The 17,516-nt window shown below is 37.8% G+C and overlaps 1 protein-coding gene across 1 annotated transcript; it reads left to right on the forward strand.

Moving 5' to 3' along the window:
• The first annotated feature begins 2,689 nt into the window (after positions 1-2,689).
• On the forward strand, positions 2,690-14,592 carry nop14 (NOP14 nucleolar protein homolog (yeast)). The gene is made up of 19 exons (XM_007558957.2): positions 2,690-2,857; positions 3,615-3,797; positions 4,389-4,523; positions 5,571-5,712; positions 6,007-6,158; positions 6,445-6,582; positions 6,680-6,802; positions 6,897-7,028; positions 7,117-7,453; positions 7,571-7,701; positions 7,776-7,861; positions 7,966-8,101; positions 8,983-9,084; positions 9,354-9,507; positions 9,602-9,761; positions 13,443-13,590; positions 13,708-13,826; positions 13,938-14,093; positions 14,183-14,592. Exons 2-19 carry the CDS (start codon positions 3,615-3,617, stop codon positions 14,277-14,279), a joined length of 2,631 nt encoding a protein of 876 aa, XP_007559019.1. The 5' UTR covers positions 2,690-2,857; the 3' UTR covers positions 14,280-14,592.
• The last annotated feature ends 2,924 nt before the right edge of the window (positions 14,593-17,516 follow it).

A 17,516-nucleotide genomic window follows, 5' to 3' on the forward strand; every position in this document is an offset into this window, starting at 1 on the left:
AATCCCCCTCCAAAAAGAAAAAGAAGTTCCGCACACCTTCCTTCCTAAAGAAAAACAAAAAATAGACAGTCCCGAATCAGAGAACGCTGGATAAATCTGGCCTCAGCTTCATTTTGGTTCTTGTTTTTTTTTTTTTTTTTTTTTTTTTTCTGTCAATATACTCTTCAAGTGAGCCACACTTCCACAATTATACTTTGGTTCTTTTTGTATCTTTTGTTACAAGCTTATTAACCTGCTTTTGCTCATTAGTGTGTGCCAATTTTGTATACAATGTAAAAAAAAAAATAATAATTGCATTAAGGTTTTTAATTATTAAAGGCTTTTAGTTGTGAGTGCAATCTGTCTCATACACTCCACCTGGTGTTTATGCATGTCTATAACTACAGGTTCACATGCTTAGTGACATTGGAGAGTTTTGTTGCTTTTTTTTAATTAATTTTTTTTTAAACTATTAACCAATGTAACCACTAGAATGTATAGGGATTGTATCTAAATATGTCTGTCGCAGCAGGGCGAGGAGGTTCTAGCCCCTCACTGAGCTGCTGGAGATTTATGACAAGTGATGACTACAAATTTCATACATGCATCCCTGAAGCTGTGCACTCATTTAATTACATGTCAGCGGACGGGAGAGCTGCAGTCGAGCTACTATGGAATGGTTATATGCTCATGTCCAAAATGCAATAATTCCAATGAAATTGCTCTTTCTCAGCCACATGTAATGCTTTTTCTTCTTCTCTCTTTTTTTTTTATTTTTAAACATTGCATTGCTTTACTGACATGGTTTTTTATTTAATGCTGGTCAAATACCTTACAGGCCATATTAAGTAAGAACACTTTTCTGTTATGCAAAGTTAGTCCTGCCTTGTTTGTAACTAACATTGTGCTTGCTGATCAGTCTAAGGCTTCATGCAATGTATCTGCCACTGGCTGCAAGCCTTTATTGTGAAGGAATGTGTACATTAGTATTTTTTTTTCTTTTATTCTAATGGTTTCATCATGACTTTTGTATTTGCTCTCTTGTTTCACTTTACAAGCAGCTATTTTACATCTAGTTTTTAGTTGTTTTGTCTCAGATTAGATTAATCCATTGTTGCTCATCGTCAGAGGGAACTGTGGCCCCTTTTCTGTCCTAAAACCACAGCTTTTGCCAGATACTGCTTTTTATCCAGTTGCATTTATTCATGGAGAACGTCTTACAAAGCTGCATTTTCAATCATGTCTTATAACCATAGATCTGGACGTTTACTTGGTAAAATAAATTGTGAAACCTGGGCTGTGAATAGCTGTTGACCGTAAAGACAATGTACACTGGAGGAAAAAAAAAAAAACACAAAAAAAACTTTTGTTGTGACTGCAATCGATAGATGGGGAAAGGAAACAGTTTGATGTTCACATTCAGGCCACTTTTCTGTGCCCGGCTTAGGTTGTTTTTATTCATCCTGCTTTGACAAAGAGTCCTGAAGTGTTTTAAGAAATTGGCCGCTGATGACAAATATGATTGACTTGCATTGCAATGAAGGGCTTCAATCTGAATTTGGGTTATATTTCAACTTTTTTGTGCTGATACCACTACTAATGTCCTGATATTCATTTAAATCAGCCTTAGTTTATTTTATTTTTTATTGTTTTATCTTACATTATGCTGATTTGTGTTTGAATTATTCCCAATTTAAATATTTGGTTATTACTCAATTTACAAAGTTATTATACCACTTTTTTTTCTGTCATGGATCCATCTCTATTCTACAATGACAAATAAAAAGAAACACTACCATGAAAAGCAGAACTGTGTGATTGGTTCTTGTAATTCTGTACAATGAGCATCTCTGAGTATCAATTAACAAGTCGTTCCTCAGTTTTTAATTGGTTTTAGGTCTGGTCTTTGACTAGATCTATACTATCTATACTACTAGGTATCACATAAAATCCCAAGGAAATATATTGAAGTTGGTGATTGCATTCTGGCAAAATGTGAGCAAAAACAGGCATGTGAGCACTTTGCCAAGCTACTGTAGTACTGAGTGATAACACCAAAGCCCATATCATCCAACCAAAACATGTAAGGTTTATTAAATTTGAAGTCCTTACAAGGTTGACTGAGAGCTAGCTTGTTTACATCATTATGCCTACAAGTATCTGCTGTTTTAGCACATAAGACTTTTTTATTTATTCATTTCATTAAAAACAAAACAATTATATACAATAGCAAAAAATATACAAGTCAATAAAATGAAAGGTAGCAAAAAGAAGAAAAAAATTTGTAATATCTGCCCCTTTCATCCCAAAAATATATTTAATATCTATTTACAAAAAACAAAACTACCCAAAAACATCGAGCACTGTTGCAACTTTCAGCAATGTATTTGTTTAAGTTAGTTTTTTCTATTTAGTCCCAAAAGAAAATAATACATAGTAAAGATTAGTATGTATATTTAAACAAATAAAAAATTGAAACAATATGGTTGCCTCACTGGTACAGCAGTATACTTGGCATGCGATCTAAATTAACCTAAAAGGTGAATTGTTATTTCCTTCCAGGGTAAGAAAAAAAGGAAGCCTCAAAATGAGTTTACCAGAGAGTGAAAATGTCCATGTGCATTATAAAGCTTTACTGATATACTATAAAAAAAAAATAATAATGCAAATGTAGAGACGTGCTTCTGACACTAGGGGCGCTGTTGGAAACATACCACAGGAAGTACTATCGGCATTGTGACCCTTCTGCACGCTGGAAAATGGAAACCTGGTGAAGAAACGTGGATACAAACAATTATATATGAAGCTGTCTACAGTCGTTGTTTGATTTCTTTATCCACTTGAGTTTAATAACTCGACTCCTCGCTGTGGCCTTAAGGTAAACGTGTCTTTCTGTCTGAGACTTTTCGTATGTTTACAAGTTGTTGACGGTTAGTGCTGAAAATAACACTTCTTTTTCCTCTTGTTTATTAACTTCTTTATACACATCAGTAGTTTTCCCTACGGGGTGTTTTAGTTTAACAAATCATGTGATTTAATATTTAATCTCGTCAATAACTTTCCACATTGACATTATGAACTGAAGTTGATAAGTGTGTTGTTAACTTTATATAAAGGGAATGAAGAAAAGAAAGGTACGGGTGTTTTCATTAAGGTTTATTTAAAAACTAACACATTAACTGCGAAAGGACGCACAAATACAGAGTTCATTATTGCTGGTCAGGTCAGAAAAGGCTTATACGATGCAAGTTTCCGAGATCCTGATAAGTATGTCAAAATATGTAAAAAAAAAAAAAAAAAAAAAAAATTTAAAAATATTTGTTTTTCCTGTATCTACGTCTGTGGCATTCTGTTCAAGTTTTATCCGTCCATCCTTTTTATTTGTCTGTCATATGTCTTTTATTTCCTTCCTCACTTTGTGTTCTTTTCTGCAGAATCCAGGATTAGTCTGACTGTTGTAAGAATATCTGCCTTTAACTGGTGTACTTGTATTTGAAAACCCCGGCGAAAAAGAAAAGACCTAGAACTTAGAAAATGTAGGGAATTGCTGGATTTACTGATGAAAATCTTTATGAACTCTGTTATATGACAAGTCAGCGATCGGTGCGTGATTATCTGCTTGTTCTCCACGACAGATGGGGAAGGCTCCTAAAAAGAAGAACCTTGCGGACAAGGTCCGTAAAGCCAAAGCAGCCACTGAGATCAAAAACAACCCTTTTGAGGTGAAAATTAACAGAAAGAAGTTTGATGTTCTGGGGAGGAAAAGCAAACACGACGTGGGTCTGCCAGGAGTATCCCGCTCCAAAGCTATCATTAAGGTGAGAAACAGCTCACCTAACTGGCTTCTTTCACTTTTACTGCCTGCTTGCTTTCATTTATGATTTGCGCTTTTATGTTGTGTAATAATTTAAATTAAAGTTTGTCCTTGTTTTCATAAGAGGAATTTCGTTAACATGTTTTTATATTAAAGATATAAAATATAGAAACATATTTGAAAAGAAAAATTGATACCACAAACCTTTTATTTACATTTACCATCATCTGTTTGTTGATGCTTAGTCTTTCACTTGTCTTTTCAAACTTGACAGATTATCAATTAATTCTGGAAAGTACAAGTTTTATTTGTTTTTAATCAGTTTTATACATGATGCAACATTTAGAGCAAACCAAAAGAATATTTTTATAATGCTAATGAAAAATGGTGCATGGTTTCAGAAATTTCTGTTTTTTTAAACAAATAAAAAATGTACAAAGTGGGGTGTGGATTTACATAAACACCGTCAATTTAACACTGTGCTGTATTGAGAGAGGATTTTTGAAGCAAATGGAATTACAAACCAATGATTAAAAAGTAGATAGTAGATTCAACAATAAGGATATTTTTTATTTATTTATTTTTTTGTCTACAGCGAAAAGAAACGCTCCTGAAGGAATACAAACAGAAAAACAAGTCTAACAAATTCATCGACAGACGCCTTGGAGAATATGATGCCAAAATGGCTCCAGAAGACAAAATCCTTCAAAGGTTCGCCATTGAAAGACAGGTTGGTGACTTCTTCATTGATCTGGGTTGGATTTGATTACTTTTTAATGACTTGGCACAGAAAGCAAGAACAATTATTTCTTTACTGCAGTGGTTCCCAAACTTTTTCACCTGGGCCCCCCCCCCAGTGGTTTCTAAACATTTTCTGGGCCCCCCCTATGGATTACAAATAGCTGCCTTTTTGAACGATGTTTGTGGGGGGGAGGGGATCAACTTTTTGGGGGGCAAAATGAATGTACGTAGCCGAACATAGACAACATCAGTAGCCTAAAGGCTACTTGTTAAGCTTAAGGTGATGTATTGATATTATGATATTAGCTAGTCATCTTTTAGCTAGCATTATCTGCATCCAACAGCTTTACTCAACTCAGTCGGTTAGTTTGGGGAAAACTGTGAAAAGTTCTTTGCGTTTTGCTGGTTTGCTGCCGTGATTGTAACACAAACCTACGTAGCTACGCACAGCAGCAGCAGGTGGAAACCCAGCATGAGCTTCGTAGCGCTCATGCTGCGTTTAAAGGCGGCTCGGAAAAACAGGTTAGCACATGTTAACAATGGATTAAACAGTTTTAACTGCTCATAAAAGTGACAGAGGACACAGATATGGGAAATGCAGAAGCCCCTACTGTCTCAAATTGACATAGGAATAACAAAGACTTGGCCATTCTAAGGTAAAAACTGAGCGCATACAGCGCTCATGTTTTCTTTCTTTCTTTTTTTTCTTTTTCATCCAGACGGCTTCCCGCGCCCTCCCCTGCAATGGCACGGCGCCCCCCCTAGGGGGCGCGCCCAACAGTTTGGGAACCTCTGCTTCACTGCCTAAATGCTTGTTGTATATTGGCACTAAATCTTATCATTTTGTTTGGTCTTTGTTGTCTGGATGATTGAAGATTTAAGAAATAAGACATATTTAACAATGTTTTTATTGAACAAGTAGAAGTGCTCGATAGAACCGCGTACAGCCACAACAGCCTGACACTTTCTCCAATGCTGCTTTCACCTGCACTGTGACCTACTACTATATTTCTTTCCATTGGTGTTTGGGTTTTAGCGTGCCCATGGAAAGAGAGACGTCTACAACCTGAATGAGGAGGAAGAACTGACTCATTACGGCCAGTCGTTGGCTGAAATTGAGAAATTTAATGACACTGTTGGTAGCGATGATGAATCAGAGGAGAAAGGCCTATTATCAGGTAAGTCCGAACCACAGACACATTTAGAAAAAATGCTATGTAGCTCATGGATTGTTCAGGAGAGGTAAGTTTATTTGTATGCCGCATTTTCAGCAACAAATCAATTCAAACTGCATTGCATAATGGAAACATTAAACATTACAAGCATGCAGGTCTTTTTTTTTCTTTTCTCGTTTGTTTTTCTGTGTATTTACTGATGTAAATTGGCCTCATTTGAAAATTCCCATCATCTAATTGTCGCGTGCGAGTTATGTCGTCGATTTGTTGCTAAAGGCGTTTTATTTTGCTACGCAGCTGAACTGACCGCCTCCCACTTTGGAGGCGGAGGGGGTCTGCTGAGGAAGAAGACATCTGGGGGGTACCAGGAGGATGAGCAGGGGGGTCAGAAGATAAAATCCAGACAGGAACTGATTGAGGAGCTCATCCAGAAGTCCAAGCAGGAGAAGGTGAGCCGACTACACAGTCATGCTGATAGAGCAGCACGTGATTAATTGTTAGGCAAAATAACATTTTTTTTTTCCAACTAATGATTGCAGTGATTTTGTTTTTTCTGGTGTTTATGTTCAACACAGCATTCCTACAGAGAAGCTATTTGTCCATGCATTCATTTCTTTCATTTAATTAACCTTGCATCCCTTTTAAATGTATGTTTTAAACATTGCTGAAATGCAGAGAACTCTGGAAATGTGAGATTGGAGAAGCCTGGAAAATGATGCAGACATTTGTTCACAGAGGGAGCGTCAGGTGCAGAAGGAGGAGGCCCAGGAGCTGACGGAGAAGCTGGATCAGGATTGGAAAAGCATTCAGGCTCTGATGGTGAAGAAAACTCCCAAAGCCGAAAACGTCGACAAACCGGAGGAGAAAGCAAAGGTATAGATAAAAAATAAAATAAAATAAAAAACCCTGCAAGGTTTCTGTCTCACACCTAGTCCTCCTCTGATCTCTGCTTCTTTTTTGGGTTTGCCAGCCGGAGGAGTACGACATGATGGTCCGAGAGCTCGGCTTCGAGATGAAGGCCCAACCCTCGGAGAAGATGAAGTCCCCAGAGGAGCTGGCCAAGGAGGAGAAGGAGAAACTGCAGAAACTGGAGGTGACTGCAGCAAAAGCCGTAGCTGTCATCGCTGCTTTTTGTTTTTGCACCTTTTTTGTGCAACGGGTTTGTAATCTGCTTTACGTTTCTTCAGGCTGACCGTCTGAGGAGGATGATGGGAGATGAGGGCGGGGACGGTGTGCAGAGTCAAGTCCACATGTCCGCCGACGACCTGAACGACGGCTTTGTCTTGGACAAGCACGACAAGAAAACTCTCGCTTATCAGGTATCTCAGTTCAAAACAACAGGGGCCTTAAAAGATTTTTTTTTAAATTATTATTATTTTAAAATAAATGTTATTTTCTTTCCGAAAGGACGGAAAATGGAACATTGAGGAAGAGACTGAAGACGACAAGGAAGAGGAGGGAGAGAGCGAAAAGGAAGAGGGTTCGGAGGCAGAGGGCGAAAACGAAGAGGATGATGATGATGATGATGAGGATGATGTGGAAGAAGAGGGAGAGGAGGGCAGCGGCGAAGACGAAGACGGTCACTCTGACCTTGAATCTGAGCAGGAAAGTGAAAACGAGGAGAACGACGAGGAAGAGGAAGCGAGCAGCTCCAGGCAGCAGCAGCAGCAGCAGACTCTGAACAGAGAGGAGCTGAAGGCCCGGCAGGAGGCAGCCAAAGCAGAGCTCCCGTACACATTCGCCGGTGACTGCTCTCACTCTGCTAGAGATTATTTTCAATCGCAAAATGCACGTCGAGGCCTTCTTCATCAAGATTTCTTCTTCTCCAAAACAGTTTAAAAACGTCTCTCTCTTCTTTTAGCTCCCGAAAGCTACGAAGACCTGAAAGATTTGCTTCACGGTCACACACCCGACAACCAGCGCCTCATCGTGGCCAGGACTCAGAAGTGCAACCACCCTAGTTTGGCCGCAGGCAACAAGCTCAAGCTGCAGGTACGCCACCAAAACGTACGACTCATCCAAGTGATGTTTACGTGAATTTAAGTTGTTTGTTTTGTTGTTCTCAGAAACTTGTGGGCTTTCTGATGGAGTACATGGGAGAGTTGGCTACAAGGAGTCCACCAGAGCTCGGCACCATAGATAAACTCATTCCGTGAGTTCAGAAAGTGACTTTCTTTCCCTACTTTACATCTTAGGCTTAAAATGTAGGAAAAAAAACAATTGATTTGTTCACATTGTCTTCTTTATTTTCTGAAGGGAGCTGTACGCTTTGTGTCAGATGTTTCCCGAAGCAGCCGGCAAGTCGATGCAGAGCATCCTCGGAGACGCCGCTCACAGCATGGAGGAGGCAGTTGAGGTCAAAGGTCATGCTGCTTTTCCCACGTTAGACATGGTATGAATTATTAACTAGAAAACTCACTTCCTCTTCCTCCCTCATGCTTTTTTTTTTTTTTTTTTTTTTTACAAACAGCCACGGAAGCTGCTTTACTTGGCAACATGTTTTAGATCGTAATCGTCTTGGGGAAAAACCCAATGCTAACTTCTTTTCAATGGACCGTGTTGCAGTGTTTATGGTGCCATGAATTTCCATGTTACCATGCTATGGGGGGAAACAAAGACCCACAGCATTACAGATCCTCCACTATACTGGAGTTAAAACACGAGCTGCTTTTCTACATATTTATACTCTGCATTTCACAGAAACCAGGTGAATTGTTGATGAAAAGCTCCTTTTCAGCAGACAGAAGCAAACAACTACTGAAATCTCATTAGAGATTATCCATGCGTTTATGTTTGTGATGGTTGGACAATAAGATGCCTTTTTTTTTCCCTAAGATCACTTCCATACAGATAGTTTAATTGTAATTTGTGACTAATGGTTGTTAGTGGGATTTTGCTAGCTGTTAAAAACATGTTTGTTTGTTTGTTTGTAGTATTTTAAAGGTTTAACTATAATGGCTGTAGTTTTCTAAAAGCCACAGTTAATGGGTGAAAATAAAAACTCAAATACGAGTATGAATGTTTCAGAAACTAAAAAGATGTGTGTGTGTTCTTGCTCATCAATTAGCTCTGCTTCTCTCCTTCATCTGCACGGCTGCAAGAAAAGTTATTTTTTTAACAAAACTTTGAATCCAAACCGTCTTTGAAAGTTATGCAAAACCAGTGTTACAAAGCAATAATAATAATAATAATAATAATAATAATAATAATAAACTGATCTACAGTGGTTCTACCAGACCATGTCAAAGCTCGTTTGTGTTTTGTATTTTTTAGCTCGTTTACCTCAAAGTGACAGCATTGCTGTTCCCAACCTCAGACTTCAGGCATCCTGTCACAACTCCTGCCCTGCTTTTTATCAGCCTGACCCTTACTAAGGTAAGACAATTTGCATCCTGATTATTGTCTGGATTTTTTCCCCCAAATTTTTTGTTTGTTTGTTTGTTATCATATGTAAAATTGTAAGTAAAACTTCTGCTTCATATTTTTTAGACCGGAAGAAATTATCCACGTATAGAGCTGAAACATAGTTTACATTTTCTAAACCAATAGTTCTACTGGATCTTTTTTGTTCTCCCACCAAGATGCTTATTGTCTGCAACAAATATTTAACCTCTTTCCGTCTGTGTGTATTTTGTGCTTTTTAGTGTCTGGTGAGATCATTACAAGACCTAACGTCAGGCTTAGTGCTGTGCTGTCTGGCCGTGGAGTACGTCTCATTGTCTAAGCGCTTCCTGCCGGAGCTCATCAACTTCCTGAGTGGAACTTTACATCTGGCTGTGCAGGACAAGGCCTCTGCAGGTATGTTCACATTGTTAAAGCTTCTATTGGTTCACCTTTGCAAGTTTTCTTTTGAAGTGAAGCAGATCTGACATATTTTGCCTATTTGTTTCAGGTTGCATGGTGGTGCCCCCCTTCAGGCTGTCGGGGAAGTACAGTGATCTGCTTGTGTTATCTAACTCAGAGTCCTGCAGCAGCTGGAGAAAGGAAAACCTCCCGCTGTCTGCTACCCAGCAGCTGGAACTCAAAAGTGATCTCAACAAAGATCACTACAGGTAAGACTTAGAGCACTTTGTGTGTTAAGTTGTTTTAAGGTTGACAGCTTATATCGAATAGTTTGATATCTCCTTTAATAAATCAGTCAAATTAAATTCTAAAGAAAGATGGTAGCTGACGTTAACGAAAGGTCGCATTTCCTTGGTAATTGATGTTTAGCTACTGCCACCTATTTGACTTTTTTTTTTCTCGATGCAATCACTTTGAACATTTTATGACTTCTGTTAGCAATAACACGACCAGAAAAATGTTGGTAAGAATTTAAATATCCAGATAAGGATAAGTATGTAAAAAATGTTGATGTTCAGATGTAGGTTGTTTCGAGGGCAGAGTTGCCTTTAAGAAAACATTCATTCAGAAAATTCAACAAATACACTTTTATAGATAAAATGCACACAATACAATTAGGTTTAGCATATTTGGTGAACGTAAAGACTGGGAATAAGCCAATCAAAAAGGTGAGTTTTGAATGAAGGGAGAGAAACTGTGGTTCAAATAGAAAGAGGGAATGAATTACAGAGCCAGGGAGCAATGTGTTTGAAAGATTTCACATGATGTGATCAAGAGGAAAAATAAAGGGATAGTTCAGAATGGAGTGCTATGTTTGAAGACTTGAGATGAGTGTGAAGGAGCAAGCTTATAAAAGCTTTAAGCTAAAAATCATCATTCAAACGATTGCTGTTTTTCTCCTCGTCTTTGGAAAAAAAATGTTCAGGGGCTGTAGTAGCTATGTCAAGACACTAGGTGGCAGTAACAACCACAATAATGACATTTAAAAGAAGATCCAGAGCATGGCTAAAGCAGTGCTAGCTAAATTGTAGCTAGCACTGCTATTTTGACACTGCTTTCCCTTTTTTTCTGATTCATTAGACTATTTAGTTTACATTTGAAGTTTAATAGCAACAAAGTCAGTCAGGACATGCATGATGTGTCCTGATAGATGGTGGGCATTTTGAGAAATCTGTATCACCAAATATTCTGCTTGTATTTTGATCAAAGAAGGTTGAGGAAGGTTTTGGTGCCTCTGCAGACTACAGACTTAACGTAAATCTTAGTGAATGGAGCTGCAAGAACCAAAATGAGAAATCTAAGAGCTTTTAGAAGTAGTTGCTCTGTTTGGAGGGGGATACTGATGAAAAAAGATGATGAGGCTTAAGTAAAGGCAAGCAGAATGTTGCAAAAGAAAATGTACTATCAATACTTACATGTACATTACTGTTATGATGTGATGAACGAGCCAATGATCTATTAACTGCGATCAAGATTTGGGGTCATTAAAAAAAAAGTCTTTTTTTCTCTGAACAATCAAATAAGGCAGAGAGAGGCAAGGTCAAATCAGAACCACGGAGACGAGATTACATATGAGGAAAAAAAAAGGGAGCCGAGGACAGGCCTGTGTGGAACACCACCGGTAACAGGTCTTGGGTTGCCATTGGTCATTTTATATTCTGTGCAAGTAACTGATTAAAGTATGTAAATAATGAAAAAGCCTAAACAGAGCAGTCAGACGTATCTGTGTCAGAGTTTCACACTATCAGGAGAACAAAAATGAAATGATGTAATGAAAGATAAAACCTGAGACTGAAACAAGATTATAGTACAAAAATACATATTTGTTCTGTTTCTGTCAGGACAAACATTCCCCTTCCATCAACCAGCTGTTGATTGAGTCTGTGTGTTTTCTCTGTATTGATCCAGATAGCGACTTTCATTGACACAGTGTGGATGTGAAAGCCTAAGATAGACCACCATGCTTGTGTTTACCAGCACACACTTTGTGGCTCAGAGCGTCCCCTCGTGCAAGTCTGAGTCACAGGCGTGCTTTTCACACAGCAGCTGGTGTGTGGGCACAAAGCAAAGCTTGCAAACAGGCTTCGGTGGAGTACGTTCATGCACCCTTTGAGAGAGTGGGCATTTTTATTTGTACCCAACAATAAATATTAGTCAGAAACATTAAATTAGATGCTCAAAAATGATTCAGGCTTTGAAATAATAGAAAAAAAAACATATTTCTGAAACTGTTTTTTTTTTTGTTTATATCAAATAAGGACAAAAAATGTGAACTAGATTTAAAAATAAAATTTGTTTAATCATTTACAATAAAACTGTTCTGTGTTTAAGCATTTCGGTGTAAGTCAAAACATGTAAATTTAATCAATAAACATGTTTCCAGTTTTTTCCTGTAAAGTGATTCACACGTTCAGTCCAAGACAGAGAAAGCATTGATCTCCTTCACACCGTGCGAATGCATTTCTGCACGTCCTCACACCTCAGTGCCCAGTTATTTTCTAATTTCTGCATTCCTTTTGGCTATTCAGACACATGCTCACCAGCTGCTGTGTTTCCAAAGGACGGCGACTGTAGTCGTTTTTGCAGGAGTGATTAAATAACGAGTCAGTGAGTGTGCTCTGCATGAAGGTTAAATTGTCTCTAAACAAATGATGAAAATGCACACCCAGTACTGAAATTATGCAGAAATATTCAAGCATATTCAAGCTAATGCATGAATATGCTTGTCCTATTCATTATGGAAAGCTACTTATTTTTTTCTACATTTCATATATATATATATATATATATATATATATATATATAGCAATAGACTCCACTCTTATTGAACACAATAGGACTTATATATTGTTTTACGTCATTTTAAATCATGAAGTTTTTTTACGATACCATAATTAGTGACAGTTGATTAACCAAAGACTCGTAATCATTGATGATGTCACGTTGGACAGATTCTACACATTTTCAAATGAATGAGTAGTACGAGTTCAGGAACACATTTTATTAAAACGTACATGTACTGTGTTTTTCTTGCCGCACAATTACAGCTATTTCGGAATAATTTTTTTCTGAACTTTCTAAAAACCTGTCAAATGTTGTGAAAAGCAATTTAAATTTTAACAGCCTGCCCAAACTGGTTGTTTTCCAGTCTACAGTACTGAAACAAACCCCAGTTGAACAGAAACCTGGCAGCACAGCTGTTCTGCGTTTTTTTTTTTTTTGGTTTTTTTGTGCGGTTCTATGGGAATGTTACAGCATCACCTACTGGCCCGGCATACCTAGTGCACAATTTTCTGTCGTCCTGCAACTCGTCGTTGTGGACGCAAACTCTTTCTTAAATTTTTACTAGGGTATTTTGTGCTCATCTCCATGTGTACAGGACCTCATAGGCTGCCGTCAATGTCTTTTTTTAAATCTTGGTAGTTGCAATTTCCAAACTGTATAAGTTTGAAGTTTTTTTTTTTTTTTTTTTGAAATGTTAAATTGATCTAAAAGATTGAGTAACTTCTAAATTTGCCATAGATACAGTTATTTTTTTACTGGGTTTGGCTTGTCAGAAGGATGTGAGAGTGGCGGATAAAACGTTTTCATGTCAGATGGAAACGTACATGCACTTCCTATTGTTAACAGACATCTAACAATAGGAGGTGTATGCAATTTTTTTTTTGTCCTTCGCAAAAAGGAAGAAACGCTTGGTAACTGTCCTGTAGAGACGTTGAATATGTAAATATCTCTGTACATATTTGAATGTAACCACAGGACGGTTACCAAGTGTTTCTTCCTTTTTTGCCAAGGGCAAAAAAAAAATAAAAAATGTAGGTGGATGGGTCATACTTCCTGAAACTTAACTGTATATCTTTTCCTCCTTTTGTCTTTTTTTTTTTTTACAGGTTGAATTGCTTGTCTACTTGCCTGGACCTGGTGAAGAGATGTTGCCTGCTTTACAAAGATCTCACCTCCTTCACGCACATCTTCCAGCCAATCAGAACGCTTCTTTCCAAGCATCTTTCCTCACACATGTTACCCAGTCCTTTACAGGTTAGAAACACGTTGGTTTAATGAAGCAAAGTTTCCCTGCAGCTTTTTCTCTCTGTGTCCTTATCTTTTGTGTACATGTATTGTCAGTTAATTATAGTGTTTGTTGTTTTGCTGCAGGAGCTTCACAGCGAGATCTTGGAAGCTATCAGCAGCGCCTCTGTGACTCACACTCGGCTAGTTTTCGAGAAGAAGAAGCCGATTCCCCTGAAATTGTTTACACCAAAGATTGTGGAAGTGTAAGCGTCAAGAGAGACTTCTTCCTTCCAGATCCTATTGTTTAACAATAAATAAATGGTAAATGTATATCCATCTGCTTTTCTTTTGATTTAATTGATCTTTTTTAACAGCTTGGACTATGGAAAGAAGCGCGGCAGCACCAGAGAGGAGAGAGAGAAGGAGCGACTAAAGCACAAGTACAAAAAGGAGTTCAAGGGAGCCCTGAGGGAGATCAGGAAGGACTCTCGCTTCCTGGCCAGAGAGAAGCTCAGCGAGGTCATGAACAGGTACGGATGAAACTCGTCGTTCGTGTGCGCGAACGTGAACCAAACCACTGCAACACCTTTAACACGTTTACATATGTTGTGTGTTTCAGGGATGCAGAAAGAAAGAGGAAGGTCAAGGAGCTGCTTGGCAGTTTAGCCACTCAAGAGGGAGAATGGAAAGCTCTGAAAAGGAAGAAGAGAAAGTGAAATCCAGAATCATAGTCTTAATCTTGTGCGTTTCATGTTTCTTGAATAAACATTTTGTTGAATTTTAAGGAATCTTTTAATTTTCCTTCTTCACAAAAACATTTCGTGCTGATTGAAAGTCATGATTTGGCATTAGTTACCAGACTTTTCCATGCGGGTCATTTGATGAGAAGCATTGTTGTTGCTCTTCTGTCAACAAAGAGAACACATTAGAATAAGCTCAAATTCATAAAATAATTGACACAGCTGTTTTACTGCATTTCTGTTCAAATGCTTTTGGCGAATAGGGGCAGTAAAAATTGATAAAACTCCATAATGTGTCATGAATGTGTGTCGACCGTCATGTTTCACAAAGGTAATGATTGTCAATCTATGATGTTGAATTTCTCACTGCGGAGAAATTCAAATAATCTCGCAGAACGTTAGATTTACTCAAAACTAATTCCGTCTCACCGAAGCCCAAAATTTTAAAACATGAGTTGTATACGACCCTCCAAAATTAGCCATAATGACCCTAATTTTGGGTCATATACCTAATTTATGCTAGGTATACGACCTAATGTGCCTAATATATTAGAGATATCTGGTCTCTTTCTACAGAATTTTATTAAATATCTATCAAACTTCCAAATTTCCTCCAACTTTGAAGTAATTGTAATTCAGTTTTACAGTGTAAAGGCTGTAAAATGATTACAAGATTATAGCTTGAACCCTTCGAGTTTGAAACTTGACCAGAACTACAGCAGCTTTAGAACTGGGAGTGCGGGGAAGTCTGCATCAGTTAAATCCCTTTAAAAAAATGTGCCACAGTTTCACCTTCTCATTGGCTTTCTAGTTCTCAGCAGAAGCTGAATTTGGGTTGATGTCTTCTAGGTGGTCCATCTCCGGAGAGATGCCGAGCAATTGACAGATTGTGAAGAGAAAATGCATAGTGATTTGATAGTCATGCACGTTCTTTGGTTGCTGGTTCGGTTTGTTGTTAGGAAAGCTGTGACTCAGCTGGTGAACAACAACAACAACCACAGAGACTCATCCTTTGGATGACATGAATGTACCAGGACACAGCAGATGACATGTATGTAAATAACATGGAACAAGGTTTTAGCATGTTATGGTGGGTTTTTTTCTTTCTATGAAAATGCACAAGTCATGCTCAAAGCCAGACTGATTGACTGGTTTGGCAACAAAACAGAGGTCTGTTGGTATCATTAATGAAACGGCTTTTTAGTTTTGCATTACACTTTAGCGCATGTTGCTGCTGTCAGGGGGACAGTCTGACTCACTGGTTTTGTGCTGCTTTCTCACAAGATGATGAGTGTGAAGCTGCACTGACATCTATCTGACCTTGTAAAAAAATGTTAAAGTTTAATTTTCTGGTTACAATAGCTTATTTAGCAAAGCACGGCCCCCGTGTGTTCTCAGTGCTTCTGTCACAGGTTCAAGTCCCGGACTGATGATCCTTGCCACGTGTTTACAGCCCCGTTCTCACGACTTTATTTTCTGTCTGATAAATCTCAACTAAACAACCTGTTGATCCAGTTGGATGATTTAAGTTCAGACTGATAGAAGCTGAGAAGCATCCTCGTTTCTAGTGTACATCAATCGGTTCATCACTGTAAATATAAAATCTGTTTTATATAGAACCATTTTTTTTATTTCTGTCTCTTTAGAGACTGCTTCTCTTGACATGAATCTGGGGTGTATGTGTTCTCCATTTTCTAACCTTAACTGAAGAAAACCCAAAAGCTACTTTACTGCGAATGAAACCAATCTGGGTCCTGCAATCTGCCTCTTTTGTTTACTCTGTCCCCCAAACGCAGACCAGCACGCAGGTGTTTACCTGTCAGCTGGAGAGACAGCAGCGTCCTCCTCAAGGACACGGCAGCATGTGGACAAGTGGAGGCCGGAGATCACCACCTTTAGCTTCACAGAGAAACCTTTAGCTTCCTGCTCAGAGAAACACCCTTTCTTGTCTCTTTGATGTCATATGCAATGCTTTTATTTAAGGCATATTTACTGTGAGTCCTAATTTGGGTTGTTTTTTTTTATTATTATTTATTGCAAAAACATCAGGATTTGACCAGAGTCTAGATCAAAGATAGATTTGGTGTATAAATAATGATTTTTTTTTTCTCTGATATAAAAAATAATATAGAGGATTTATGATCCTAGATCTCTCTAGCATCTAGGATCAGGTTCAAAGATTGCTAATAAGCCAGTTTGACAAAAAACACAAAACAACTATTTTTGTAGTTTTTACTTTACAAGTTTTTGACTTGTAATTTTCATCTTCTGCAGCAATCGTTGTAGAATTATTCTATTCTAAATTACTGTTAAATTTAATGAAATTTCTGATAAACATCCTCCACTTAGATCTGATTGCCCAATCTGGGGCATCTCCAGCTTATTGAAACATATTGTACAGTTTGATTAGTTTTGAAACAATTCCAAGATAAGTTATGAATGTAAAAAAAATATATATATCATCATACACAAAGTGACATTAACAAGATTTATGACCAGTACAACTAAAGACTCTGACTTTTGAAATTGTATCTGTCGTTGGGTATTACACAGAGCCATCTGTTGTTCAAACCATTACCCTTAATATGTGTAAACACTCTCAAAATGAGTTCACTTTTGGTTGAAGTAGCATGGACTCAAAATTAGAAACGGTGAGCTTGGAGGGTTTGTTCCCCTTAACCTCCTTATCCTCACTGTGCTTGTTAACAAGATAATTTTGCTTCCCTGTTCAGTTTTATTTGTTTCCGTTCAAGTTTATTTACCCTTTGAAATATTACTCTGATTGGAGATTTAGTTGAATTTAAACACATACAATGTAAACCATACCTGATTTATGAGATTCAACAAGCCACTGACTTAATAGACCATTTTCTCTTGTTATTCCTATTCTGAAGTGCAGCTAAGTGACATGAATCACCTGTGCCATGTCGTATTTATTCTCAAGAAAGATTGAGTCAGAGATTACTCATCAAAATGTCCAAAACGATCTGACCTAGTTATGCTAATTATTTTATTAGACTTAAACTTTTTTTTTTTTTTTGCTTAAAACATTAAATGTGAGATTGTATCCCTATCTGAATAAATGTTCCATTCTAACATTATGCTACTACAACAAAACATGCATTTATTTAAGGCTTTTTGCAAATATTTTCCAGATGTGCCAGTAAATAAAGGGGGCGCTGTAACTCTAGTTTAACAGTTAAAGCACTGTGA

The sequence above is a fragment of the Poecilia formosa genome, unplaced genomic scaffold, assembly GCF_000485575.1.
Source record: "Poecilia formosa unplaced genomic scaffold, Poecilia_formosa-5.1.2 Scaffold100, whole genome shotgun sequence".
In the NCBI taxonomy this organism is placed as follows: domain Eukaryota; kingdom Metazoa; phylum Chordata; class Actinopteri; order Cyprinodontiformes; family Poeciliidae; genus Poecilia; species Poecilia formosa.

Excerpts from the sequence above, each read along its gene's own strand:
- nop14 (XM_007558957.2), top strand. The coding sequence starts at position 3,615 with ATGGGGAAGGCTCCTAAAAAGAAGAACCTTGCGGACAAGGTCCGTAAA. Across the intron at positions 6,159-6,444 it reads AGAAGTCCAAGCAGGAGAAG|AGGGAGCGTCAGGTGCAGAA; the intron begins GTGAGCCGACTA and ends ATTTGTTCACAG. Across the intron at positions 9,085-9,353 it reads TCAGCCTGACCCTTACTAAG|TGTCTGGTGAGATCATTACA; the intron begins GTAAGACAATTT and ends TGTGCTTTTTAG.